General features: G+C 43.5%; 1 protein-coding gene across 5 annotated transcripts in view; it reads left to right on the top strand.

Moving 5' to 3' along the window:
- LOC120473353 (mixed lineage kinase domain-like protein) overlaps positions 1–27,557 on the top strand; it is a 67,908-nt gene that overhangs the window by 243 nt on the left and 40,108 nt on the right. For 4 of the 5 annotated variants that reach the window (XR_005621578.2, XM_039663142.2, XM_039663141.2 and 1 more), the window contains exons 2-10: positions 12,584–13,036; positions 13,149–13,265; positions 13,652–13,835; positions 16,408–16,508; positions 16,598–16,733; positions 16,844–16,928; positions 18,054–18,193; positions 18,277–18,326; positions 18,443–18,586. Coding sequence is in view for 4 of the 5 variants with exons in the window: in XM_039663142.2 (XP_039519076.1) it covers positions 12,589–13,036; positions 13,149–13,265; positions 13,652–13,835; positions 16,408–16,508; positions 16,598–16,733; positions 16,844–16,928; positions 18,054–18,193; positions 18,277–18,326; positions 18,443–18,586 (1,405 nt within the window). In the remaining variant the exon portion in view is untranslated. Of the gene's footprint in view, positions 1–12,583; positions 13,037–13,148; positions 13,266–13,651; positions 13,836–16,407; positions 16,509–16,597; positions 16,734–16,843; positions 16,929–18,053; positions 18,194–18,276; positions 18,327–18,442; positions 18,587–26,885; positions 27,226–27,557 lie in introns of those variants that run through there. The other variant, XM_039663143.2, reaches the window with a different exon arrangement.

Below are 27,557 nucleotides of genomic sequence, written 5' to 3'. Positions count from 1 at the left end.
TACTACTGTTTTTCTTTCAAAATTACGATTATTATATCTGTTTTGATTCGATCTAAAAGTATTTTGGAGGGTTTGTAAGAAAAGTTGCACTCTGCTATAGAAGTACCTGTATTATAAGCTTTTAAATACAAAGACACAAAGTGTACAAAGGCTGGAAGGGACTACCAGGACAAAGTCACCAAAGAAGTCTTAAATTACTCCATATAACATTTTTAAGTATGAAGGGAAACATGATTTTTGGCTGATGGTGTGCTGGAAATGCAGTGGTAAGCTCAAAATGAAAGGAGATTTCTCAATGAACTAAACTTCCTGTTTGTGGTTTCTGCTTCATTCAATTGTGAAAGTAACTTTGGTTTACTGAGTTTCTTTTCGAGAGACAAGGTAGTCTCATTTTAACATGCAGTATTGTTTTCAATGATACTTAACTAACTTCAATTATTTTATGGTAGCCTAGTATACCTTTAATTGGAAACATTTATGATGACAAGAATAGTGGTTCTAACAGGAACGAGAAAATGTTGCGCATTTATTTGATTTTGTTAGTTTCACTTCTCCTTTCATTATAATGAGGAATAGATTCCCTAAAACAGTTTACGTCTTTAACATGTATTGCCTTCATTTTCTTCTCAAATTTGTTTTTCCATAATTGCATTTCTTTAATTTCTTTATTTAGAAGCAAGAATGAAAGCCACTAAAATGTATTTAAAATGTAACTGTCATGATGTGGTTTTGTGTGTTTTCGTTATTAGTGATTCCCCGTCGATTATTTGTCCCAGGTGTTTCGTATTTCTCACGCCCCCTTGTTATCTTGTCTAGCTTGTTTGTCCTTGATTATTTAAGCCCTGTGTTTCTGCCCTGTCTTTGTTGGTTGTTGAATTTATGTATGTGAACGTTGGTGGTTTTGTATTCTCGAGTCTTGCTTCTTGTCTTGTTTCCTGTTTCAAGTTTGTGATTAAAGCTACACTGCGTTTGGATCCAGCCTCAGCTCTATTTCTCCGCACAACGTCACAGTAACCTGCTTTGAAGCCAGTATAATAAAACTGTAAAACCTTTGCAACCTCTGAGCATCTGTTAGCTATATAGACGTTGTCATATAGCTGTTTAAAGTAGGAAGTAGGTTTAAAAGTAATCTGATAAACATTTCATATCTGAAAAAAAAAATCTAGTTATTTTCACTTAGAGGGGAGGGGACTAGATCTAGTTGTCATGGGGAAATTATCGTGATGGATATATTTCCATATAATCAGTTCCCTATCATTTAGTCACGTCCGACGTTACGCCAGAACTGAACTGAAGAATTCAGAACTCGCCTGAGAGCAGTTACCTTCTAGTGTAAACATTACACACCCAGTGAAGCCGGTATGTAACGAAGGACTGACAGTCACGATTGCTGCCTTATGTGTCTGGGCTTAAAGCACACTGAGGTGGATTTTGTGGATTTTGAGTCATGTACCCACTGCTGGAAGATGACCATCGCAATGTTGCGTTTGAGACTCAATTACCTCAGGCGAGGTGGAGTCCCCTCCGATATGCCCAAGCGTGCCACACAAGCCCTCAAAAGTGAAGCCAAAACGTCTCGATTGCCCCCCCTGTGACCGGACCTAGTATACTATATATATGTAGCTCATAACCCCCGCCTCCCCATGTTATTCAATGAGACGCGAGACCAACTAAACAATTAAATTACACTTCACATATCCTTTTTCCAAAGATAGTTTCTGTCATTTACTGTAGTTTCTATCACGTTGATGTAATTTCAAGTGTTCGTTTTTAAAATAAGTTTGTTTTTAGTTAGTTATGTGATGATAAAATAACGGCGCTCTGACATCATGATTGACAGCTGTGATTGACAGGTTCTCTGTGCGAGGTAGTCACTGAAGCACCAGCGGACTTTTTTTAACAATGTTGATTATGTGGTTAATAGTTGTATTTACCTTATTTTAACGAGGTTCTGAAATCAGCAGACATCATTGGAGAAGAACGAAGCAGACAGAGGACACTTAGTGAAAGTGCGGGGCGTGTGCTTGCGTTTGATTCAGCGAGAATGAGGGCGCGGCCTTGATTTCGCGGCTTTACTTCCTGCTCATGACTGCACATGACTGGTCCCGAAACACGCAAGTGCGCAGACTCAAGTCCAAGATGTCAGCGTCATACCGAGACACTGGCGGCTTTAGTTCACTCTGATGGAAAAGAGCGAAGGGGCGTCCATCTTTTTTTACAGTCTATGGATATGCCTCTATCTAGTTCCTCTGGTTGCCAACAAAGGAGCTACTTCAATGAATACACAGTAGAGTAGGGATGTCACGGTACCAAAATTCCAGTAGTCGGTACTGATACCATTATTCCACGGTTCTCGGTACCAATTTCGGTACCACAGCAAAATTATTTTTTTATTTTATTTTATTTAACTACTTGAAAAGAAAATTCAATCACTTTATTATTTATGATGGTACATTTATGAAAGCATTGAAGGCTACATGCTGTTTTAAACGAAAATATTGATGATACTGAGAAATATTGCTTATAATATAAAACAAGTGAAAAATACAGCATTCAGTGGATTTAGGCTACAGTAGTATTTTTAATAAATGGAGACGTAGTTAAATATATTGTACAGTAGCCTAATATAATTATTTCTGTCAATTTCTTTAAGTTAAACCAAGTTTTTATTTTGACGGGTTGCCGTAAAGACCTTTGACTTACTGTGCGTGTATGATATATGATATGACCCTATAGTTTTCTCAAATGAAACGGTAAAATGCTCATGAAGTGACAGCTCGGAGATGGAATCATGAATCATGTCATCATATCGTGTGGCAGCAGAGACTGAAAACAGCTTGAGCGTCACTCTCTTGCTTCAGTGTGTGTGTGTGTGTGTGTGTGTGTGTGAGAGGTAAGTTAGCGTTAAATGAAACCGCGCGTCTGCGCCGTTAATTCACACAGACAAGCAGAACATGCGGTTTCATATTTAAACAGTAAAATGCTCATGAAGTGACTCTCGAAGATGAATGGATCATGAATCATGTCATTATATCGTGAGGCAGCAGAGACTGAAAACAGCGCGAGCGTCACTCTTGCTTCAGTGTGTGTGTGTGTGTGTGTGTGTGTGTGTGTGTGTGAGGTACGTTAAATGAAAGCGCGCGTCTGCGCCGTTCATTCACAGAGACAAGTGCAACATGCAGGGTTCATATTTAAATAGTCGTTTTGCTGTTTAATATACACAGAAACCACGTCAGCAGCGCCGCCGGTCGCCAGTTGTCCATTACTGCTGTCGTAAATAATTTAGCTATACCGCTGCCTACTGTTGCATGCACGCTTGTTTATCCAGCACCAGCTTTGGAATGAACGATGTCCACAGACAATGTACATTCATGTACATGTTACATGATTTCATGAAACGTAAAGCAAGTCAAATTTGTAGTTTTCTTATGTCTCATTAGAACTACAGAAACGAATCGGTTACATAACGTAACCTCGGTTCTCTCTAGATGAGGGAACGAGTATTGCGTAAGCTAGCTTACGCTACGGGAAAGATTCATCTTTGCTGAGAAGTTGAAGCCAAAAAATTATTCCATAATTTTGTAATCATTGTCAATGCAGTATCTCTGAGGCAGAACATGAGCGGGGCTAGCTAGCAGCTCGTTGGTTCGCTCAGAGAAAATGAACCCGCGGCCAATGAGCGGACGGCGCTCGCTCATTGCGTCAGAGCCCGCCGAAAGGGGCGTGGCTATAGTGTATAAAACAGGCTCTCCCAGGCTCAGTCGTTGATTTCTTTCAGCATGAAGCGAAACGCTGGTGGCGCACGGCCGGGAACGCAATACTCGTTCCCTCATCTAGAGAGAACCGAGGTTACGTTAGGTAACCGATTCGTTCTCTTACGAGAGGTTCTCTCATATTGCGTAAGCTAGCTTACGCTACGGGAACATCTGGTCAACGCCGTGCGCGCTATGTAACCACTAAGCATCCCAGGGGGAAACACCGGGGGAATCTTAAAATGGAAGAAGACAATAAGGCGGCCAGCATAGCGGCCGTTATCATCTAATGCATACACCCATAAGGCGGCCGGCATAGCGGGCTGTAAACGTATAATGCATAAGCACATAGGGGGAAGCACAAGGGGCGAACCGGTTGTGATAGGACTCCCAATAGTGCAGCTTTTATAGGAGAGCTGTATAGTACTAGACCGCCAGTAATTTAGCTTGTAAGGCGGGGACTTCCAAGTTATAGAACCTGACAAAGGTGGAGGGGGAGGCCCATCCCGCAGCCACACAAATATCGTGAATGGAAATTCCACAGGACCATGCCCACGATGAGGCCATGCCTCTGGTGGAATGAGCCCTGACGCCCAGCGGGCAAGGCAGGTCTTTTGAGGCGTAAGCAGTGGCAATAGCATCCACTATCCACCTAGACAGTGTCTGTTTAGAGGCGGCTAGACCCTTGGTGCGGCCGCCGAACGACACAAACAGCTGCTCCGAGCGTCTGAGCGCAGCAGCGCGTGTAGTGTACACTCTCAGAGCCCGGACCGGGCAGAGGCGATCAGTGTCACGTTCGCTATCGCATGCAGGCAGAGCCGATAGAGAAATCACTTGTGCCCTGAAGGGGGTACCAATCGCTTTTGGAACATAACCGTGTCTAGGTTTAAGAATGACAATGAGTCATTAGGTCCAAACTCAAGACACGCGGCGCTTGAAGACAGCGCGTGAATGTCCCCCACGCGTTTTACTGAGGCGAGGGCAGTCAGAAAAACGTTTTTTAGCGAGAGGTATTTTAGATCCACGGAATCGAGTGGTTCAAACGGTGGGGCTATCAAAGCTTCTAGAACTATAGAAAGATCCCAGACTGGCACCGTAGGGGGGCGAGGGGGGTTCATCCTTCTGGCTCCCCTGAGGAAGCGGATGATTAGCTCGTCTTTGCCCAAAGACTGGGCGTGCCGGGGTTCAGCGAACGCCGTGACGGCTGCCACGTAAACCTTTAGAGTGGATGGGGACCTGCCCTTATCCAGCATCTCCTGAAGGAACACGAGCAAAGACGAAACCTCGCACGGCCGTGGGTCCAAGTTTTTGTCGGTGCATCATCTAGAGAACACAGACCATTTTGCAGCATAGAGCTTTCTAGTAGATTCCGCTCTGGCATGTCTGATCGTGTTCAGAACTCCTGGCAAATTGACGAGTAGTCGTTGGTCACCTATGCATGAAGCGCCCAGCGCTGTGGATGGGGATGCCAGATCGTGCCGCGAGCTTGAGTGAGGAGATCTGCTCTGATTGGAATGGGCCACGGGGCTGGTTGCGACAGCTGCTTGAGCTCCGGGAACCAAATCTGATTCTCCCAGCACGGGGCTATGAGGAGCACCGGGTGGCGTGTGTCCCTGATTCTCTGAATGACCTGCGGTAGCAGAGAGATCGGGGGAAAGGCATAGAGCGGGCGGCGAGGCCAATCCTGGGCTAACGCGTCCTCGCTCATTGAAAAAAATATCGGGCAGTGAGCGTTCTCTTATGACGCGAAAAGATCTATCTCTGCTCTGCCGAATAGGCGCCACAATGTTAGAACTGTTCATGAATCATGTGCTTTCTCCATGTTTCTTTGACAAATCTCAGCATCAGTCTCACGTGCGCTGCACGGGAGTTAACCACGCCCCCTTATTTGCATTTCGCGGTATACACGGAATAAAAAAATCTGTTACGACTGACGTTTTCTATCGCGGTAACGATATATATCGCCATATCGCCCAGCCCTACCACGGCCATATTGTCTGAGCGAATCAGGACGTGGTGACCGTGTATGCGCGGGAGGAAACGCCGCAGCGCGTTCTCGACCGCGAGCATTTCCAGACAGTTTATGTGTAGGGAACTCTCCTGGCTCGACCACTGGCCAGCGGCCGGTGAGCCCTCGCAGACCGCACCCCAACCCGTGTTGGATGCATCTGTCGAGATGACTTTTCGGCAAGAAAAGGTTCCCATGGTAACGCCCCTCTGAAACCACTCGGTTACTGACCATGGTTGCAGTGCAGTGATGCATGTCTGTGTAACCTTGATAATCTGGCGGCCCGTAGTCCACTCGCGGTGGGGTACGCGGCTCTTTAACCAGAGTTGAAGGCGGCGCATGTGCAGGAGACCCAGCTGTAGCACAGCAGAGGCTGAGGCCATATAACCCAGCATCCTCTGAAAGGGTTTCAGGGATGTGTGGGTACCCATCCGAAAGGAAGCGGCTAGACGCTGAACACGGCGCGCGCGCTGTGTGGATAAGCGAGCCTTCATCGTGATAGAGTTCAAATCTATTCCAAGGAATGAAATAGTTTGACTGGGCTGGAGAGAGCTCTTTGTCCAGTTGACAGAGAGTCCCAGCGCTTTCAGATGGTTGAGGAGAACTGCGCGGTGCGACAGAAGCTCCGTCTGAGATTGTGCTAGAATCAGCCAGTCGTCCAGATAGTTTAAAATGCGCGGCCCCTGACTTGGCAGGGGGGCGAGCGCTGTATCCATGCACTTCGTGAACGTACGGGGTGCTAAGGATAGGCCGAACGGGAGAACGGCATATTGGTAAACCTGACCCTCGAAGGCGAAACGTAGGAATGGCCTGTGACGAGGATTTATCTGGATCTGGAAATAGGCGTCTTTCAGGTCTAGAGAGATGAACCAGTCCCCCTGGCGGACGTGTGCGAGGAGTTTTCTGACTGTGAGCATTTTGAACGGTCTCTTCATGAGCGCTTTGTTCAAGACCCTGAGATCTAAGATCGGCCTGAGGCCGCCATCTTTCTTGGGAACAAGAAAATAACGGCCGTAAAACCCCGACTCGGTCATAGATGGCGGAGCTCTCTCTATTGCGCCCTTCTGCAGCCGCTTCGCTATTTCTGAGCGGAGTGTGTTCATCGCAGCTGGACTGGCAGCGGATTCGAGCCGAACGCGCGAACGGGGCGGGCGGCGACGAAACTGTAATAGATAGCCATTCTTTATGATGCTTAAAACCCACGGGGAGATGCCGGGGATGGCTTCCCACGCTTCGCAGCATGCGGCTAGCGGATGAATGGCAATTTCGCCCTGATTGCTGCACATAGCGGGCTGAACACTGTGCGTGGGCGCGCTTAGAGTGTGTGTGGCAACGGGACTTACACTCAGAGAGGAGTTTTTGGGCCGTGAGACAGAGCGAGCAGAGGGGGGACACGCGCATGGGCTCGTGGGCGTGTTTATGTTTTCTGCTACTAGAGCGGTCAGTGGCCGCTCTGTGAGAATGGGCTCTGTGGGAGACACGGGGCATATGGTGCTTGTGTGTATGAGTGAACACATGCTTGTGGGCACATTTTTTACACTTGAGGCTTTTATGCTCTTTTTGTGAACTCTCTGGATTGCCGTGAAAACGGCTTTTTGTCGCTCGCAAGCGGGCAGGCAAACCGGCTTGTTTGTGGCGGTAAACACTATTGTAGTCGGCGAGGCGTCGGGGACTAGCAGAGGACGAAACTTTGACGGCGGTCAAGCCGCAGCGGGAGAGGGCCGTCTTTTTCTCAGCTGTGCTAGGCAGACTTTTGCTTATCAGGCTTCAGCGTGATCTTGGGTCAAGGCCCCCGGGGAGGAGGCTGTCTGCGGCGGCTGTCAGAGCGAGAGCGAGGGCGGCCGCCCTGTCTACCCCGGGGCTGCTGAGCTTGCTGAGGCGGGCGCTATTGCGGGGTTCTGGCAGGGGGCTCGCGAGGGCGGCCTGCAGAAGTGCTGGCGCGGCGGGACAGGAACATGTTCATGGCCTGGGTGGCTTTTTGTACCTCGGAGAAGCGGTCGACGATGCCCGTGACGGCAGATCCGAAGAGGCCGGTCGGAGAGATAGGCGCGTTGAGGAAAACGGCGCGTTCTGAATCTCCCATGTCGGCAAGCGTGAGCCACAAGTGTCTCTCAGCAACACAGAGGGTGGCCATACATCTCCCCAGGGCTTGTGCGGCGGCTTTAGTGGCGCGAAGGGAGAGGTCCGTCGCGCTTCTCAAATCCGAAAGGATGGGCGGGTTCCTACCGCTCTTCGCCATCTTGCACAAGATGTCGCTCTGTAGCACTTGGAGGACTGACATGAAATGCAGCGCTGAAGCGGCCTGTCCGGCGGCGGCGTAAGCGCGAGCATGAAAAGTGGAGGTCGCTCTGCACGCTTTCGAAGGAAGCGAAGGGGAAGAACGCCATTTAGCAGAGGGCGGGCAAAGGTGAGCGGCGACCAGGTCCTCGGTGGGCGGCATGGCAGTATATCCCCTCTCGGCGGCTCCGTCCACCGAGTGCAGCGAGGCGGACACGTCGGAGCGGTTTCGAGCCGAAAGAGGGGCATTCCAAGTCCCAGGCGGTCGACGGCCTGTGAGAGGAGAAGCAACAGTTCCTCTTCAATGCCGGCGCGGGTCCCCGCAGACTCTCTCGTCGAAGAACCGATCGACGACCAGTCCTCGCTGTCCGAAGTGTGCAGCGAACAAGAGTCCATCTTTTCCGCGGTGTCTTCGGAGGCGACAGAGCGGCCACTCGGCGGCAACTGTATGTCCGGCTGGGGCGGAGAGGGAGAGCGGTCGGTGGGCGGCAGCGGCGGCCTGCATGGATCCGCAGGGGGCTCCGGCGGCCTCTGGGAGCGGCGTTTTTTCTTCCGCGGCGAAGTGAGAGGCGGCGCGGGAGCGGTCTTGACCGCCTGCAGTCGTGCCCGCAGGGAGGACAGAGGCAGGTCTTCGCAGTGGTCGCATCCTCCATTGGCGAGGGCGAGCTCTGCATGTTCCACTCCGAGGCAGAGAGCGCAGATGGGGTGGCGGTCTCCTTCTTCGAGTAGAGAGCGGCATGAACCGCAGGAAAATCGAGGCACCTTGAAAAAGACGCTCGAGCTCTTTTAGGGAATGGAATAGTCAAAAGGATACGGCGTCGGACGGCGCTAGCTTGCAGGACGGCTGAAGGTGGCAGACGGCCGGCTTCCTCAGTCTCCGGAGCTCGCTAGAAGGTGCCTTCTCGACGACGGCGGCTTCTTCCCAGGACAGCGGATGCGTGTAGCTCGCTGAATGATGAAGAATCAACGACTGAGCCTGGGAGAGCCTGTTTTATACACTATAGCCACGCCCCTTTCGGCGGGCTCTGACGCAATGAGCAAGCGCCGTCCGCTCATTGGCCGCGGGTTCAGCGCCGCTCTCCCATAGGCTTGTGCATTTTCTCTGAGCGAACCAACGAGCTGCTAGCTAGATTACAAAATTATGGAATCATTTTTTGGCTTCAACTTCTCAGCAAAGATGAATCTTTCCCGTAGCGTAAACTAGCTTACGCAATACGAGAGAACCTCTCGTAAGAGAACTTGACCCGATCTGGCAATCTTACGTAGTGGGGTGGGGTTATAGCAGATATAGGGCCGCAAAGCGGGGGCATAAGTGCTTTTCACCCTGTTACGACTTATTGAACCACTGAAATGATTTTGGAAAAATTATTTTAAGGTAAAAAATCGTACATAGTGTTCCATGAATATACTGAGGATATTCAGTCACTCAACCAAAAAGAAGGCATTCAGCTTGTAAATGCTATCTCGTGAAACAAGTCAAAGTCAATCATAAAAGTCTGGTGGCTGAAAGCTTCAATTAGAGATTTAAGAGCGGACAGAACAATGCTTGAGCATGTACACATAATATCTCAGCGAGAGCCACGAGACCACGTCATATGTGGAAGAGCACATCCAGTTTTGTGTGTGAGTGAAAGAAATCCGCCTGCGGGTGGAGAGATTCATTACATGGATGCTGTTGCGACAATAATGCACTCTTGAAATCGTTGCATCAATCAATGTCACTGGCTGCACCATCGCCGGCTGCAGTCCCCCCACCTGCTTGTTGCCATCCAGGCAGCAGCCTGGAGCCGGTCACAGGAAAGTGGTGCAGACCGTCCCAGCCCCTGCCAGACTCACAAAGCGTCAGAGTAGAGGTCTTCTCGGGTCCTAAAAACTGTACCCGACGCGAATTGACCCGAATCACTACTTACCCGAACCCGACGTGAATAAATTATTTTTAAAAAAAGAAAAACCCGACCCGAGACAGACCCGATAAAATTAGATCCGAGTCCGACCCGACCTGACGCCATTTCCTTTAGAACCCGACTGGACCCGAACGTAGACGGCATTTACAGTGAGCACAGCCTGCAGCCCTGCGTTTCTCAAAAATGCGCTTAACATAGATGCCCAAGTGCACACTGAGTGCTAAAATATCAATCACACATCACTGTAACCCTTTATGTCCTATAACATTTGGCATAATGTTATTTACCGGACCACGATGATTAGAACCACCACAGGGTAAAATTTACAGATGGCTGTTTTTAAAATAGCCTACAGATTTTCATTCAAATTCTACCAGTCATTGACTTTTAATAAAATTGTGTTATTTAGCCTAAAATCCCATTGTTGCAAAGTTGTTTAGATAAAATGCGATTAAAACAGGGCATTAGAACCACAATAGCAGTCAAATTGGACGTTCTGAATCAAATCTTAATATGGTAACATTATTGCATCAACGCATTTAACTGCACGTCTTTTTTCCTTCCTTATCATCAATGATCACAAATCATTGTTGATAAGGATGACCCTGGATGTTTCTGTTTTACATATTCGTTTTCCCTCACCTTTTTCGCAATATCTGTTTTATCGTCTCCATGCTTGTCTGACAGTGTGGAGTCTTTTTAAAATTGATTGACAGGCCTGGCTAAATGACAATTCAAAGACTTGCATGTAGTCAAACATCCATCCACATGATGGCGCACTAGTTCTTCTTTGCAAACGGAGGGGTTGGTTTATGTGGAGCGAGCAACTGAGTAAATAAATGCGGAGGCAACCGTGCTTATGCTTGTTATATCCCATTCAACGTAAAAGCGCGGATTTGCTCTCTCACTTAAAAAAAAGTCAGAAGGGTCATAGAGTTGTTTTAAATGCTGCAATTTTGTTAAATGCCCAACATTGTTTAAAATAATTCGGGTCTTCTCGAATCAATTTGGAAAAGGCATATTTATTTTAAGTTACCCGAGACCCGAGGCCACTAATACCGAACCTGACCCGTGTCCGAGACACTCGTCGGAGTTTTGGACCCGAACCCGCTCGGGTCGGACCTCGGGTTTTCGGATCCAAGTGGACCCGTGAAGACCTCTACGTCAGAGCAAGCTGCATTCCTGAGGTGTGCAACCCAGTTGCTGCGTCTGTATGTGGACCGAATGCAGAGCTTCAGGACCTCAGAACAGCTCTTTGTCAGTTATCGAGGACAGCAGAAGGGAAAGGCTCCTTTGACCCAGAAAGTTGGATTCCGCACGGCGCCTCGCTTTTAGTCAGCAGACATTTTTAAAGCTGCGGGCAATACCAAACACATTCGTGAGGTTTTAAAACCTCCATGTAGAGCCTGTGTCCTCCCTTGTACTCTGTACAAAAGTAGCCAGTAATGCTAAGGACCTGCTCAGTGTCTCACTTGGAGCACTATTCCCCTTTTAGGACCGGATATGTGCGATTATTTGCTCTACAGGTGAATTCCCCACCTGGCGAACCCTGCATGGAGTTCCTCCAGCACCCTCGGCGGTCAGACAAGGTGGAGGCGTCCAATACTATGTCTAGCACTCTTGTGTGTGCCCAGAATTTCAGTCCTTGTGCTAGACTAGGTGCCCATGTGTTGCGTTTCCCCTACAGGCGATCCCACATGTGTATTCTTCCATGGAACAGCTTCCCAATCAGCAAGCCTGTGTCTTTCCCTTGACAGAGCACACTCTTCCATCTCTGCTTGGTATTGACTTCACCCTCGCTAGGCTGAATCTACCACAGAGAACTTCATATGTAGCACTGCCTGGTTGGCCAGTCCATAAGTATAATACCCACGACACCTCCCTGGAGGCAGGATGTGGTCTCCGTAGCATTCCTTTCCATAGGTACTTTTCCCAGTGTCCCAGTGTTTCACTGTGTGGTCAAGAGTAGCCATGGTCAATTCTCCCTGCATAAAGTCCTGTCCTTTCTCCACCCCAGAAGGTGCGATAGGATTAGGCAGCTCTCACAGGGAGCTGGAAGGGGCAGCAATTGTTGTTTTGTTCTGTTGTCTATTGCCACAATTGCTATTCCACTGCTGAACAGCCGGCACACACCGTCTCGGGTGCTCGGCACACAGTTTGAAGTGAGACACTTGCGTGCTTCCACTGTGCGAGGCACGTGATGCAAATATCGCATGCCAATGTGCATTGGCTCGTTTAGTTTACACTCCAAGGTGATTGGGCTCTCAGGCGAGATCCCGATTCGTCAGTTCTGACATAGCATATCCGATCCGTCCATCAGGGATAGTAATCTAGATGTTCTATAAGGTATTTTAACAGTCACGTTTTTTTTTCTCTCTCTCTTTATCTCTTCCATTTTTGTTTAACTAATTGGTTTGTTTTTAATTAATTTTTACTGTTGACATTATTGCAAATTTACAAGTTAAATAATCTGTACTCGAGTTGTTTGCTTTAGAGATTATTTTATACTTCAAAATAAAGCATCTTTTTACAAATCAGCCAGTAAACAGTAGATTTACATTGTGACAATTTGACTTCATGCTTCCGCCATCCAAGACACTTAACCTTAGAAATATTTATTTTTAAATGTATTTGATTTCCAGCTGCAATGGACATCATAGAACCAATTCTGGCCATTGCAGAAAAACTGTACGCCCTATGTGGGGAGGTCCAGACCAACAAGAAGCGCTGCAAGCGTTTAGCCCACCGTGTGTCCACTCTGGCTAAGCTGGTGGAATCTGTGAAGGTTCATGGCTTTGGGACAGAGCCCGAACAGGTTAAAAATGGACTTAAACAACTTAAACTCACTCTGGAGTCAGCAGAGAGGGTAGTAAGGAAATACACTTCCCTTGGCTATTTTAAACGCATCACAAAAGCGTATGATCTCGGCGAGGAGTTCAACGGCCTAAATGAAAGGCTGAACGATGCGGCTCAGTTACTTTCTCTAGCGCTTCAAGTCGAGCACAGAGGGAGTATAGAGAAAGTGTTTCAAGAAGCAACGAGGTACCGGGAAGATGAAGACGATAGGCAGAGTGACTTTCTGGAACTTCGGAATTGTAAGTTATAGACTACTTAAACTTATTTTTGTATGGAACTGGAATTGGATTGAAATGGCTACTTTGTAGGATACAACTACTTATTACATGGTATAAAATTTCCTTCTAATAGTGCTCCAGTCTTTAGCCCAGGAGGGCAAAGGAATAAACACGACAGTTGATGCTGTGCAAAAGACAGTTGACCAAACACAAAGAGATGTCCAGGGTATTAAAGACATGCTGGAGTCATGTAAGTACAAAACTCATACTCTGTTTATGTATAAATATCAATTTATTAATTAGGTCGACTAGATTAAATTTTACAACCTGATGAACTAAGATATGTAAAATAAAATATGTTTCAAAAGACTTTTTGACCCAGACACACAGAATTTCATATTTTGTTACTTTTGTTTGCATGTTGGTTGTACGTGGCTTTGATTTGGGAGACAAAAGTTTTTGTTCTGTTTTTTTATAATAAATAAGTACATATGAAATAAATAATAATAAAAGCCATGGCTTTTTATTTTTTTAAGAATTTCAAGATGTCTATGAAGCTTTCAGAAATGTTTAGCATTGCTGAATTAATATAATGGTTGCTAAACGGAACATTTTTTATTTGTCATTTGTTGGCAGTGAAAAAACCCCGCCTTCATCTGCAGGACATTAGAGAGATTAAACCAGAAGAGCTGACCTACAGTTTCCCTAATGAACCACTTCTGAAGTGCAACCATTCTGAACTATACAAAGGGATGTACAACAAGTTCACTGTGGCTATCAAGAGATACTCATGCCCACTGAACACCAACCCCTGCCCCAGGTAGATGGTAATAACAGACTCTGGTTATGGGAAATTGTTTCATAGTAGTAATAAAATATATTTAGTTGTCAAATGGAAAAATGTCAGCCCATTTTTATTATGAGTGAGATGAACCTTTTTATTTTGGCAGAGGTACCCAGATGTCGGCGTGTTCACACTGCAGGAACTAGGGACGATTTTAGTTCTAGGAACTCTTTTGGAGGAACTAATAGAGGGTTTTCACTGACGTCACATACTGGGCGGTAACCCGGATGAGCGGCCATTATGGAGGCACTCGGATGTAAAGACCGTGGATTGCACTGACAAACTAAAGTTAATATGTGGTAAAGGTCCGAACGAGCTAGCTTCTCTAGCCGTACTAGAATTCTTCCTTCTATTTCTTGTCCCGACATAGGCTACGTTCAGATTGTCAGTCCAAAAAAACATATGAAACTAGTTTCAAGCTACATTCTTATGTGGTTCGAAATCCTATTCACATATCAGGACATCAGCCTTTAGCCTGAACGATCGGATTTCAAGTGGTATGTGACTCTCATGCCACGTAAAATGTAAACATCAGAGGTTGTTAAAGGAAACATGGTGCAAGTCGCTGCTGAAACAATATGCTGTTGTTGCAAAGTGCCGGACGAAAAGAAAATTATTATTTCTGAAACATATTTTGAAAGCGGCGCAGACAAGAGCACAGAAAAAAAGCTGTACATAACGGCCTCAAACAGTTCTGCAGCTCAATGCGCGATATAGTCCAGTGCGGCGCTACACATTTCCATGTTGTAAAATGTAAATAAGATAACATCTCTATTGCAAATACGTGAAAATATTTATTATAACTTCCGAGTTGGCCTACAAAGTGATGTCATAACTTCGACACTCTATTTAGCTCCTACTTCAGAGTAAGGTCTAATGGTGCGTTCAAGTCCTCCTGGGGAAGATCATATGTACGAGGTGGGAAGTCGTGTTTACGACGGCTGTGCGTTCAAGTCACTTTCGGCAGAGGAAGATGGCGGAGTACTTTCTCTTAAATAAAGTCCCTGTAAAGGCAATTCTACAAAAAAGTTCTAAACACATTATAAATGTTACATATGTATTGCTAAAACATATTACAAAGACTGTGAACTGTGAAGTACTGAAATACGGAGTTAGACCATTAAACAGTTTTTCACCATTGCAATTTTAAGCATTGTTTTGGCGGGGCTAAAACAGGGCTCGATGACGCACTGGAGCCCATGAGCTCCTGGACACACCCCTATTTGATGACTCACTTACACACAATAACACTCCCCGAGCACATTCGAATTCACCGCTCAAATCGCGAGTGACTGTCAGTACAATTAAGTTAGTTACTACAGCTGCTGAGCCTACAGTTTTCTAGCTAGCGATGCCTTCAACACAGAAATGCATAGGCTACTACCTGAATGCGATCATACAAAACAGATCGGTATCTTTATTTAAATTCCCTAAAAATGATCACATCAAGAAGAGGTTTTTAGAGAGCTGAGGATCACTGCCAACACCCCGCCTCTGTAGTGATCATTTTACACGGGATCGTTTTATAAACTTTGCTCAGAGACAACTGGGATTCACTGATAATCAGCTGTTGCTGGTGAACGGGGCACACACGATCTCAGCGCGATCTCTCTCCCGCATTAGCGTTCATTCTCCCGTCCCGAAAGCAATATCAGATATCACCGTCTTCAGCTTTCCCGCGAGTGGGCGTGGTTTCCACGCAGCCAGCGAACACGCCCCCAGCGTTTGAGAACAGAGATAACTGCTCATTTTTTTTAAGATTTTGATAGCTTATTTTATGTACTTGCCGGCTTTTTTTATCATTCAAATTTGGCTGGGTGGCTAATAACACATTTTTCTGTGCTGTGACAAACTCAGAACACATACTTAATTTTGGCGTTTTTGGCGATTTTTTTAGCACTTCCGTTCCTGACGCGCAGGCTCAATTGGCCGAACGCACTCGAAACACCAGCACCAACCATTTTTTTAAAAGCTTTGTAAAAGATAAACATACAGATTAGGCTATAATGTTAATCTGTATGTTTTACATAAATGTTACATATGTAACATTTATGTAAAACATACAGATTAACATTATAGCCTACTCCAGAAGCTAACTATACGGACATGGCAAATAGTGATAGATGGGCCTCTTAACCTTTATGCAGAGGAGAAAATTCAACGCAACTTTGAGTGGACCAACAAGATAATTTATTTCAGCTCAGCTAGCAACACTGGACATCAACCTCACAGCATACGCTAATAGCTTTTCATATACTATCTTTCTCTAACAGTTCTATCTAATAACGTGTTAGACAGATTGTAAACTAATGAACACGGAGAATGCAAGCACTGTTTGTTTGCTTGTTGCTCTCACAACAACGAGAGTGGCTTACGTCACTTCAGAGTTCCTACTGGCGGTGCGAATGCAACCAGAAAACGTTCCTGGGGGAACCATTAGTTCTTGGGCAACCACTCCAGCCCCATATAAAGCCCATTATAAGGTTGCAATCATCATCTTGACTGATTAAACTAAAATTTCTTTGTTGTAATTGTTGATTCTCTCCAGTGAGTTGAGGAGTATCTTTAACAAGGAGGTGGAGACCATGAAGCGCTTTGAGTCACCCAATATCTTAAGAATGTTTGGTATCTGTGTTCAGGATGAGAATGGTATGTTAATCTAATTAAAAAATATTTTCATATTTTCAAAGATTGAACTTTTGAGTTAAACACATCTGATTTTCATTGTTTTCTTACAGGACCGAATCCAAGTTACTTGATAGTCATGGAATACTGTGAGAAGGGTAGTCTTCGACAAGTCCTGGACAGTAATAGCAATCTGCCCTGGGACAGAAAGACTCAAATGTGTCTGGATGCAGCTCAGGGGCTCTACAGGTACAAATCTAGTTAATTTATTCTCATTTATGTCTCTTGACTAAAAACGGAGTTTTTAAATACTGTAGTGAATTCAATCACATTATGTGGTAATCCTTTGCACAATACAGATTGCATCAGTCAGAAGAAAAGTTTAAAGTGCATGGTTCCATCAGAAGCAGCTGTTTTCTAGTGGCTGCTGGCTACAGAGTGAAGGTAATTTATTTTCTCTTTCACAATATTGCCATAATTTGACCACAAAATGTTTTGTTAAAAAATTTACATCCCACTTTAACCCTGGATTTAACCTAAGTCCAGAATGGCTGCTCTTCAGAAGGGGTTTAACAGGGAAACTTTAACCACTGAATGTACACAATAGCTAGGTAAACAGGTATTCTGTTACTGGATTCATTGTGTATATCAGCAGGGCTTGAATGCTGTAATGACCAATCTACACCCAAGAAAATAAAAATTTTAAATATAAATTGTGGAAATTGGAGAATTCCTAGTCCAGGAATCAGTGCTTTTTACAAAATTCATTATTTTTTAGCATAGCATTATTTAGCAGTTTTTTAAAGGTTCATACATTTAGTGGTATTCTAATGGATAGGGAAAAAAATCTGTTGTCATAATAATACAAAATTAACAGTTTCCATACAATGTTTTAATAATTTGTTAATAAATTAAATGTCAATATTTAAATTACAGTATTTGATTTCAGTAAACATTTCGTATTTGTTAAAGCTTATTAATATATTTTTCTTTTTCTTTATACTGAAGAAAATATTGCTTATCTTATATTTCATAAGGATTCATCATATTTGGGGGCCTTGGGCATCAAAAAGTACAAAAAACTTCTTAAGAGAACTTTTTGACAGAATTTTTTTTTGACAGATTCAATCAAACTCTAAATGTGCTGGACACTTAACAGGTAACACTTTACAATAAGGTTCATTAGTTACTACATTAGTTAACATTAACTAAGAATGAACAATACCTCTTTAGCATTTGTAAATCATTTTTAATGTTAATTTCAACAATCACTAATATTTTATTAAAATCTTGTTAACATTAGTTAATGCACTGCGAACTAACATGAACAGACAATGAACAGCTGGATTTGTATTAACTAACATTAACAAAGATTAAAAAAAACAGTAACAAATGTTTTGCTCATAGTTAGTTCATGTTAGTTAATACATTAACTAATGTTTAATTAATTAACCTTATTGTAAAGTGTTACCACTTAACATAACCTAACCCAAAGGGAATATTACTTGTTGGGGTTTCATCCTATGTTTTATGTTATGTGTATATGCTCATTTGTATGTTTCTTGTAAGTTGGGAGGCTTTGAGTTGGCAAGAACAGAAACTTCTCTTCAGAAGAATAAATCCAAAAAGAACAGTGCTTTCCATTACAGTTCTCCACAACAGCTTCAGAATATCAATCATCCTTACGACAAGGCATGCGAGATATACAGGTACGGCACACTAACTCAAATTTAAAATGTGTATCTTGTTAAAATAAAGGATGACTGTTACTTATTGTACATGCTCTTTTTAGTTTTGGCATTGTTTTGTGGGAAATTACAACACGAGATGTTCCTTTTAAAGGTGTGTATCTTCACCACAATCAATTTTGATTAAAAACATTTTTTAACCTCTTCTGTTTATCTTTTACATATTTGTTTCCCTAAATATCCCTTAAATGTTCTGTGCCTGTGTTTTAGACTGTTTTTCCCAGAGTCAGATCTATCAAAAAGTGTGTGTAGAGAAGGTCATGGAGCCACTTCCTACAGATTGTCCCGAACAGCTAAAAGAGCTCATCAATGCGTGCCGTTTATTTGAGCCCTTTCAAAGACCAACGGCTGGAGGTAAGACCCTATAACAGAAATAAAGTTACATAAAACAAGTGGGCAATCACCTCATCATTTTATTCTGTGTAATAATGTGTAACGTTACACGTACTTTACATAAACTTACATAATCAAAGACTTTTTGGAAGCTGCATTACTCTCACAACTCTGGCCCTCGAGATCCACTTTTCTGTGATCTTGTCCTGTGACTTAGTTTTCTGTTTCTAGTTGTCTGTTAAATTAGTAATTTAATTCACATGTACCTTGTTAATCAACTTATTAGTTCCCTTTGTTTGTTCATGCTTGTAAGCCTTCAGTTCTCCCTTAAGGCGGGCATACACTGTGCGATTTTCGTCCGATTTTGAGCCGAATTCTGACTCGTGCGACTCATTTTCGTGTCGGACTGATTTTCAGCTTTGTCGTGCGTCGTTTGTCGTGCAGTGTTCGTGCAGTGTACAGGGAGAAACGAGAGGCGATTAACCTCTCACGATCGACAATCGGATAGTCGGATGAATTTCTGGCATGTCAGAAATTTTGGTCGCTCCTCGTGACTATATCGCACAGTTGAAGCAAAGCTACGAACCGATTGCCCTAAACTCAGTGTTTTTTCCCTCACTGCACCTGCGCGAAAACAGAAGTTTAACCATTTCATCTGCAGCAAAAATAAAATTAAAATAAAAACGAGCTACAAATTACTGTTGCTTACCTCCAGTTCGTGTTGCAAAATGGATAATATTACCCACCGTCTTTAAGCCACCTGATATGTAACACCTCTTTTATTATTTTGTCAAACAATGTTTTTGAAATAAACCTGTTTTTAATTTTCATTGATGATTAATAATGGCAATGTTCGGACATATTATAGACTGTTAATAGTTATTTTATATGTATATAATTCATTGTAATCGACCTAAATGTTTTAGACAATTTTTAATGAGGAGTAAGATTAATATTTTATTATCCTCACAGCACGTTGGTTATGTGCTGTGAAAATATTGCGTGGCAAATTAATTATAATAGCGGATCAATTTAATAGTAAAATTAGCCTATAGGCCTCCCCTAATAATGATAATATAATAATAATAATAATTAAATGCATAAATTGAAAATACTAAATCATCTTGATACTGATAGCGATGCTTGTTTTGACAATATCTCTGGATACATACACGTAAATAGGCGCAATCCAGGGGGTTATCGCAGATATTACACGTATAGTGTGAGCAGTGAAGTCGCAGCTCGACGATCGGACCGTACAGTGTGAGCACATAAATCCTGAACTTTGGCTTTGCATCGCATGCGATTTACTCGTTCAGTGTGAGTAGGTACCTTGCTGAAATCGCACAGACATCGCACAGTGTATGCCCGCCTTTAGGGCCCTATCATTGCTCAGTAGCGCAATGCAGCGCCAGGCACGACACAAGTGTTTTTTGCAAGTTTCAGCCAACCCAGTTATCATTTTTATGTCCTGCGCCACGTTGTTTAAAGGGTAACTAAACACCAAAACAACTTTTTTTAGTTAATGATCTGTAAGAATGGAGCTTCATAAATGCTGTTCATTGATTCGAGTACGTTTTTTGACAATTGAGTATAAAGTGTTTTGATTTTCAAATATATGGTGTAAAAACGTCTGAGTGCTGCCCTCTTCAGGTTAAACGGAAAGCTCCTGCTTTAGGCGTACTATCTGACGTAGGGAACTCTCTGACACCACTCTGTCACGCCCTTGGTGCGAGCTCACCACGCCCTTGGCAGCCCCTGGTATAAAAGCCAGGGTTCCATCAAAACTACTATAGCGAGTCAGGAGTTGGATTTATGAGTATTGAAAATGAAAACGATCAGGATAGCATATATTAGCATCTAGTTAGCATAGCATTTATATAGTTATTTAGATTATTTAGATTATTTTTGAAAACGATCAGGATAGAGTATTGTTGCATCTATTTAGCATAGCATTATATAGATAATTTAGCAGTGTTGTAGTCGAGACCACCTCACCCGAGTCCAGACCGAGACCAGAGAGAGTCGAGTCCGAGTCAAGACCGAGTCCATAGAGAGTCGAGTCCGAGTCGAGTCCGAGACCAGAGACGGTCGAGTCCGAGTCGAGACCGAGACCACTGAGGGTTGATTACCTAATTTACTTTTATTTACTTAGAGAAATCCTTTTTTTTTTTTTTTTTTTTTTACTGAATTTACTTGATCAGTTTAGGGTAAAAAGGCCACATAGTAGGTGGTGTTAAAAGTAATTTTATTACAATTTGTCATGCGCAGTTGCGCACTAGAAAATCACCAATCACTGGATGTGTCAATCAATTTAAAGAAATATTTTATTAACATTAGGGCTGTCGCGGTAATGGAATTTCCCTTGCGGTAATATTGAGTGGCTCAATAGCGCGATATGCGGTATTACCGCCATTTATTTATTTAATTTATATGTTTTTGTTGCTATATAAATAAAGTTTACGATGTGGACAAAAACGAGGACATTTTCAGTAAGCATTGTAACCGAAACTAAACAGCGTCTACAGTATATGCGCATTGAAAAACTTTCACTCAGCGCGCATATTGTTATGACAACGGACTTTGAGCGAGTCATTGAACCGTTCATTCAACGAACACGTTTAAAAAAGCTGATTCATTAAAAGAGATGTAAAGAAACAATATGTTAATTATTTCTAACATTGATGTTCAACTTCTCGAGGCTCAGCTGAGCAGCAATGCGTCGCATAGGCAACGCTGAAGCTGATGCTTCACTTATTAGAGACCCATTGATTCAATGCGTGACTCACTGATTTTATTTCGGCTTCCTTGTGCTGTGGGATGTTGAACAGCGCTGCTGCTGACGCGCATTTATGGGAAAATACACGTGAAGAGAACGTTAAAATGATGATGCAACAAATATTTCGCTTCCCTTTGATACGACAAGCTTTTCACGACTTCAAAGACAGAGGTAATTGCACGCGCTCTGCCGATCTCTCTCATTCACTATCTGTGTGAAGCCTGTAGGCTACACATCACCATGATCATTATGAACTGGTTTAACATTCAATACACATGCATTACGTACGTTCAAAACAAGAAGGATATAGCCTTATAAAAAAAAATTGAATATCGCGGTTGCTGCGGTTACGTGCAATCCTCTGCGGTTGTCTTGTCAGAAGCGCGGTAGCTACTACAATATTGCGGTTACCGCGACAGCCCTAATTAACATACATTAATAATCATGAAAAATATTTTGAATTGAACTCGAGTGGACTCGGGAATAAGTCCGAGTCCTAAAAAAAAAATGTTCGAGTCCGAGTCAATTCCGAGTCCAAATGCACACGAGTCCATGACAAGACCAAGACCATTAAAATATGGTCTCGAGACCGAGTCCGAGACGAGTCCGAGTCTCGAGTACTACAACACTGTAATTTAGATTATTTTGTGTTGCTTAGTAGCATAGTACAGTTAGGATAGCTTCAAGTTGGCATAGATTTATCAGTGTTTAGTACAGTGATCAGGATAGTAACGGAATAGAGGTGGACATGGGCTTCTCCACACAGCTCCACACGCAGTGCCAAACACTGCTCGTCCTGCATGGACTCCTCCACCGCAGCGGCGTCTTGATGTGAGTGATCATGGATATTTTAATCACAATTTATGGTTAGGATAAAGTTAATCCTCTGGGGTCGACAAACGAGCCGGCGCATTTTGCTGGATTTTTTCACATAGCGGCAGAATATCAATTTGAATATATGCCCACAGAGCGTGCGCTATTGAGATCAACTCGACGACAAAACTCATCAGATGCCGGTCGCGATGCGGGAGTTAAGACCGCAGTTTGAGCCAGCGGCTCGAATGGATTTGGCCCTGTGTCTACATACAGTTAACCTCATCCACTTCAGGTGAAGGTGAGGGAGAAAAGTCCTCGACTTCAAATGGCCGCTCTGTTGCAAAGGCAGCTACTTGCGTCACTCCAGTCTCTCTCTATTTTAGAGTCTGACAGCAGCTGTCACTCACGGCGGGTCTCTCAGGTGCACGCCCCCTGGCCCCGCTGGGGTCTGCCCATTTTTTCAGCATTTTTCAAATATTGCTAGTGGGTGGAGTCAGGCTCTGACCAGGGGTTTAGTTACCCTTTAAAAAGCTAATGCATTTACGCCCATGGCGCCCGTGCTGGTCTGAAAACAAGGTGTGTTCAGGGCAGGCGCATTGTTAGCGTGTTGCTATTTTGGAGACTGAGGCACTGACCAACAAAAAGTTGGTCAATAAATATATATTTTTTTTATTTAAAGGGTGCATTAGTAATATGCGCCTATAGGCGGGTACACAATGTGCGTGCACTTTACACTTATTACACACACAGGGCAGACTTTTTTACGCACAGACATTTTAAATGCATTGACATTTAAACATAAACATTTTTACGCATTTATAGTTAAAAAACAGATAGATACCATAACCCTACCCCCAAAACCCAACATAACCATTTTATAGAGAATAAAAAAAGAATGTATAAAATGTACTGGACAGAAATGTGCAGGAAAATGACACTTTTAAGAACAACATACTGTAATGAGGTATGTTGTTCAGGGAAGGAGGAGGCGGAAATGCCGAATGTTCACACACTTTAAAAAAAAACACAAAAAGGAAGTAATGTGGCAGCCCCTCATGGACGACTGCCACACACACGTAAACAAAACACATAAAATAGTCCAGACCTGGTCTTCTCTCGTCCTCCTTTTATCTAACCGGATCTACTCCGTGAAAGATACAAGACCTGAAGCTGCTTTGAGACAATCTGTATTGTGATATAAATAAATTTGACTTGACTTGACTTGACTATTGATTTTTGAAAATGACCTTTCATGTAGTGTGTAACATTGCTCTAAGTGAATGCAAACATCCTGCAAAGTTTTAATTCTGAAAGTGCAATGCATATAAAGTTATTGTCTTTCAAACGTAAGAGTCAACTCTGAGTCAATGAAATGAATAATTTTTCAAACGAAACGAGTCATAAGCCGCTTCGTCAAGACGAACATCAGCATATTGCCAATCCACTTATTGGGCGTGCAGATACCGAGGAAAACTTGAATCCCCTCAAACCTGCAGCTGACTTCTGAGGATAATGTCGAGAATACGCTGTGCTCTACAATGTGAAGTAAAGGCAGTTTTTTTTTTTACACTGCCCAAGGATGAGCATGTGAAGAATCAGTGGTTAAAATTAATCCCACGATAACACAGCAGTATAATATTAAACTTTAGCTGTGTTCCCTTTATTTTACTGACAACTGCTCCTCAAATCTCGGAGTTCAATGTAGGATTCGCAAACCGCTTGCTCTTGAAAGATGCGTCAAATACTTAGTTCTGAGTTTTAATTGTCTTGTTTTCCTGCTAACTCACATTATTACTGTCTTACTGAAATACTTCTGCTGATCAGTTGTGGCTTGTGGGCTACCTAAAACTGTGTCTATTAATGCAGTTTGTCTGTCGTTTTCACTATTTTAAGGAAAAATTAAGCATGGAGCAAGATTTGTTTAACCATCATTTATGTTTCATCAGTAATTCACGCTAAAGCAATGTATGATTACAATGACAATAAATTTGAAAAATACTTGTAAATAAATAATTACAAGTAAAATAAGGAGTTTGATGGACATGTGAGGAATTACAGTTGCAACATCTCATGATGTACCTCAAACTGAGTAGTGTATCACTGAGAAACGTCCTTTTCGAGTCTTCCTTGCGATGGAGGTTCAGGTTGAATAACTAGTTTTTGTAGGAAACTAGCTAGTTCTAACTAGTTTCAATGTTTCATCACACTCGTGTTTAGTTTACGGTGTGGGAAGCCTCAGGACAAGCAGATCTGACGTTGTTACGACGTTGTTGTTTTTTTACCTTTGATGCATGTTAACATGTTGTAGGAGACTCTAAAACAACATTAGGAAACTTTAAAACAGCATAATAGGAGGACTTTAAGGGGGGGGGTTTATTGTGATTTCACTTTTCTCATTTTAAATAGTGTGTAATGTTGCTGTTGGTGCATGAACAGTATCTTCAAAGTTGCAGCGCTGAAAGTTCAGTGCAAGCAGAGATATCATCTTTTAAAAATCAGGAAGTAAATTGCCTACAAAAATGACTCGATTGGGACCCACACATTTGCATCAACCCCTCCCTCCGGAAAATGCAAAAAAGGGCATGCGCATATTTCTGCGGCTCGTCAAGTGTGTTATGTTCACCCAGCTGTCAGGTCTTCTGTGTTCGAGCTTCCCACGGGCGCTGTACTTCGACAACAATGGATACAATTTATGTTTGATTATGTTCCTGAAAATGACGATCGTAATCTAGCTCTCTGTGCTGCACATTTTAAATGCATTTGCATGTATAATTCCAGACGTAGCCTTGTGTTTTATTTTTTTCAAATGCCAGCGCTATCTTTATAGCCACTAGGCTACTAGTTATGCTATTTTGTGTCTACGACAAACGCGTACAAACATTATGAACCTGAATTTTGTATAAGTACTATTGTTGTAAAGGTACTTTCATGTATATATGTTTTATGACGTTATTTTCGATTTGATCAAGAACGTAAACTTGACAACGCTGTTTGAGTATAACATTAGTAGTTCAAGTTCAAGTTCATTTTATTTATATAGCACATTTTATAGCAGCCAATGACTGACCAAAGTGCTTTACAGAACCAAAAAAAAGATTAAAAGACATTAACACCATGCATAGCAGCACATCATAGAATAGTACAGCAAAGATAAGAACAGCTTAGAACAGGAGAAGCCCAAGCAATCTCAGAGTTATCAAAAATAAATCTATATATATACATATGTACACACACGCACACACATACATATATGTATATACATATACATACACAAACAACCTTATTTATAGGCCAAAGAAAACAAATGCGTTTTTAAAAGTGATTTAAAAGAGATCACAGAAGGGGCTATCCTAACGTCTATGGGCAAATTGTTCCACAGCCGAGGCCCGACCACAGAAAAAGCTCGATCCCCTCTGCGTTTTAGTCTGCAGTGAGGGACTTGTAACAGATTTTGTTCGCCTGATCTCAGACTTCTCGATGGAGTATAAGGTTGTAGCAGTTCAGTTACGTAGCTAGGTGCTTGGTTGCATAGTGCTTTGTAAACAAATAACAGGATTTTAAACTCAATTCTGAAATTAGCCTGTTAATTTCAGAATTGAGTTTAAAATCCAATGAACCAATGAACCAGTGAAGAGACCTCAGAATTGGGGTGGTATGATCACTTTTTTGACTATTAGTGAGGAATCTTGCGGCGGCATTTTGCTCCAATTGCAGACGAGCAGTTTGAGTTTTAGATATACCGCAGTAAAGTGAATTGCAGTAATCTACACGTGTGGTGATAAAAGCATGAACAGCCATCTCAAGAGTTTTATGATTTAAGAAAAGGTTTGACTTTTGACAAGAGACGCAGGTGATAAAAACTAGAGCTTATTACAGAGGAGATTTGTTTATCAAAATTTAAAGACTCATCCAGTAGAACGCCCAGGTTCCGCACAGTTGAAGATCTAAACGCCGCTAGACTGCCTAGGTCGAAGATGGCAGCCTGGGGATTAACAGTGGACCCGAAAACAATGATCTCTGTTTTGTTTTCATTTAAAAACAAAAAAATTTGGTCCAGCCAAAATTTTACTTCATCTAGACAACCTAAAAATGATGAAAGGGCAGAGGGATCATTTCTCTTGATTGGGACTTACATTTGGGTGTCGTCTGCATAACAGTGAAAAGATACCCCATGTCTTCTTAAAATGGTGCCCAGAGGTAACATGTAGAGAGAAAAGAGAGAAGGCGATAAGATAGATCCTTGAGGAAGGCCACAGGTGAGATGCGCAACAGACGAAGAGCAATTTCCTAGCTTCACTCTGAAAGTACGACCCAAGAGATCAGACTGGAACCACTGGAGGACGATACCTTTTAGCCCCACATCACATTCTAGTCTGGATATCAGGATCGAGTGGTCGATCGTATCAAAAGCTGCCGACAGATCCAGAAGAACAAGAGCCACAGAGTCACCAGTGTCAGTGGAACAGTGTCAGTGTCAGTGTAGTAGCCAGTCAGTTGCTATTGTTGCCAGTCAGATGCTATTGTGTATAACAAACGTGTATAAAGTTAGAAAATGTAGCAAATTATCATTCAGAAATGTTTAGTAAGAGCCGTGTGTGGTGAGGTTCTGTTTGACTCTCTTCATCGCGGCTTTCTCGGTCTGATTCTGCCTCAAACTGATACTGCAGTTCGACACATATTTACATCTGGACCGGAGCTCATGACATGCACGTTTCGCCCATAAAGGTAATGGGCGTTTGTGGTGAGCAGGACGGCCGAGGGACGTGAGAGAAAGTCGCGAGGCCGGTGGTGCGATTGCTAATGAGCAGCACCTGTGAAGCACACCGGTCTCGCATCTCTCACGAAGGAGCGGAGCCATAAAGGGGGAGCGACGGAGTGGATGATCGAGAGAGGAACAGGCCTGCTTTTGTTTGTATTTTATATTTGGTAAGCCAGCAGTCGTCCGTGAGGGGCTGCTGGCCGGTATTTATGTTTTATTTTGGGTAGCCAGCAGTCGTCCGCGAGGGGCTGCTGGCAGGTAATTTGTTTGTTTATTTTATTTAAATAAAGTTTTATTTTATTATTATTATCCGGTTCCTGCTTCCTTCTTCCCTGAACTTTGTTACACTGGTGCCGAAACCCGGGAAGAGGGAGGAACGCGCTGTCCGAGGGTCCTCGCCGCTGTGGGGAATCCGCGGTGCCATCGAGCATGGTGCGCGAGTCGCCGCCGCTCGCCGTGGGCCGGAGCCTGCTGCCGTCCGCCACAGAAGGGGAGGAGCAGGGAGCGGGGGACTCGCGGCCATGGACGCTCAAGCGGGGCGCTGGGATGAGTTGCCGGTGGGACGCCCGAGCTCGCCGCCGACCGCCTGGAAAATGGAGGGGTGGCTGCCGTTCGGGAGGGAGAGGAGGAGTCACCGC

The sequence above is a fragment of the Pimephales promelas genome, chromosome 25 (assembly GCF_988280905.1).
Source record: "Pimephales promelas chromosome 25, fPimPro1.hap1.1, whole genome shotgun sequence".
NCBI lineage: Eukaryota > Metazoa > Chordata > Actinopteri > Cypriniformes > Leuciscidae > Pimephales > Pimephales promelas.
This window is presented reverse-complemented; position numbering and strand designations above follow the sequence as displayed.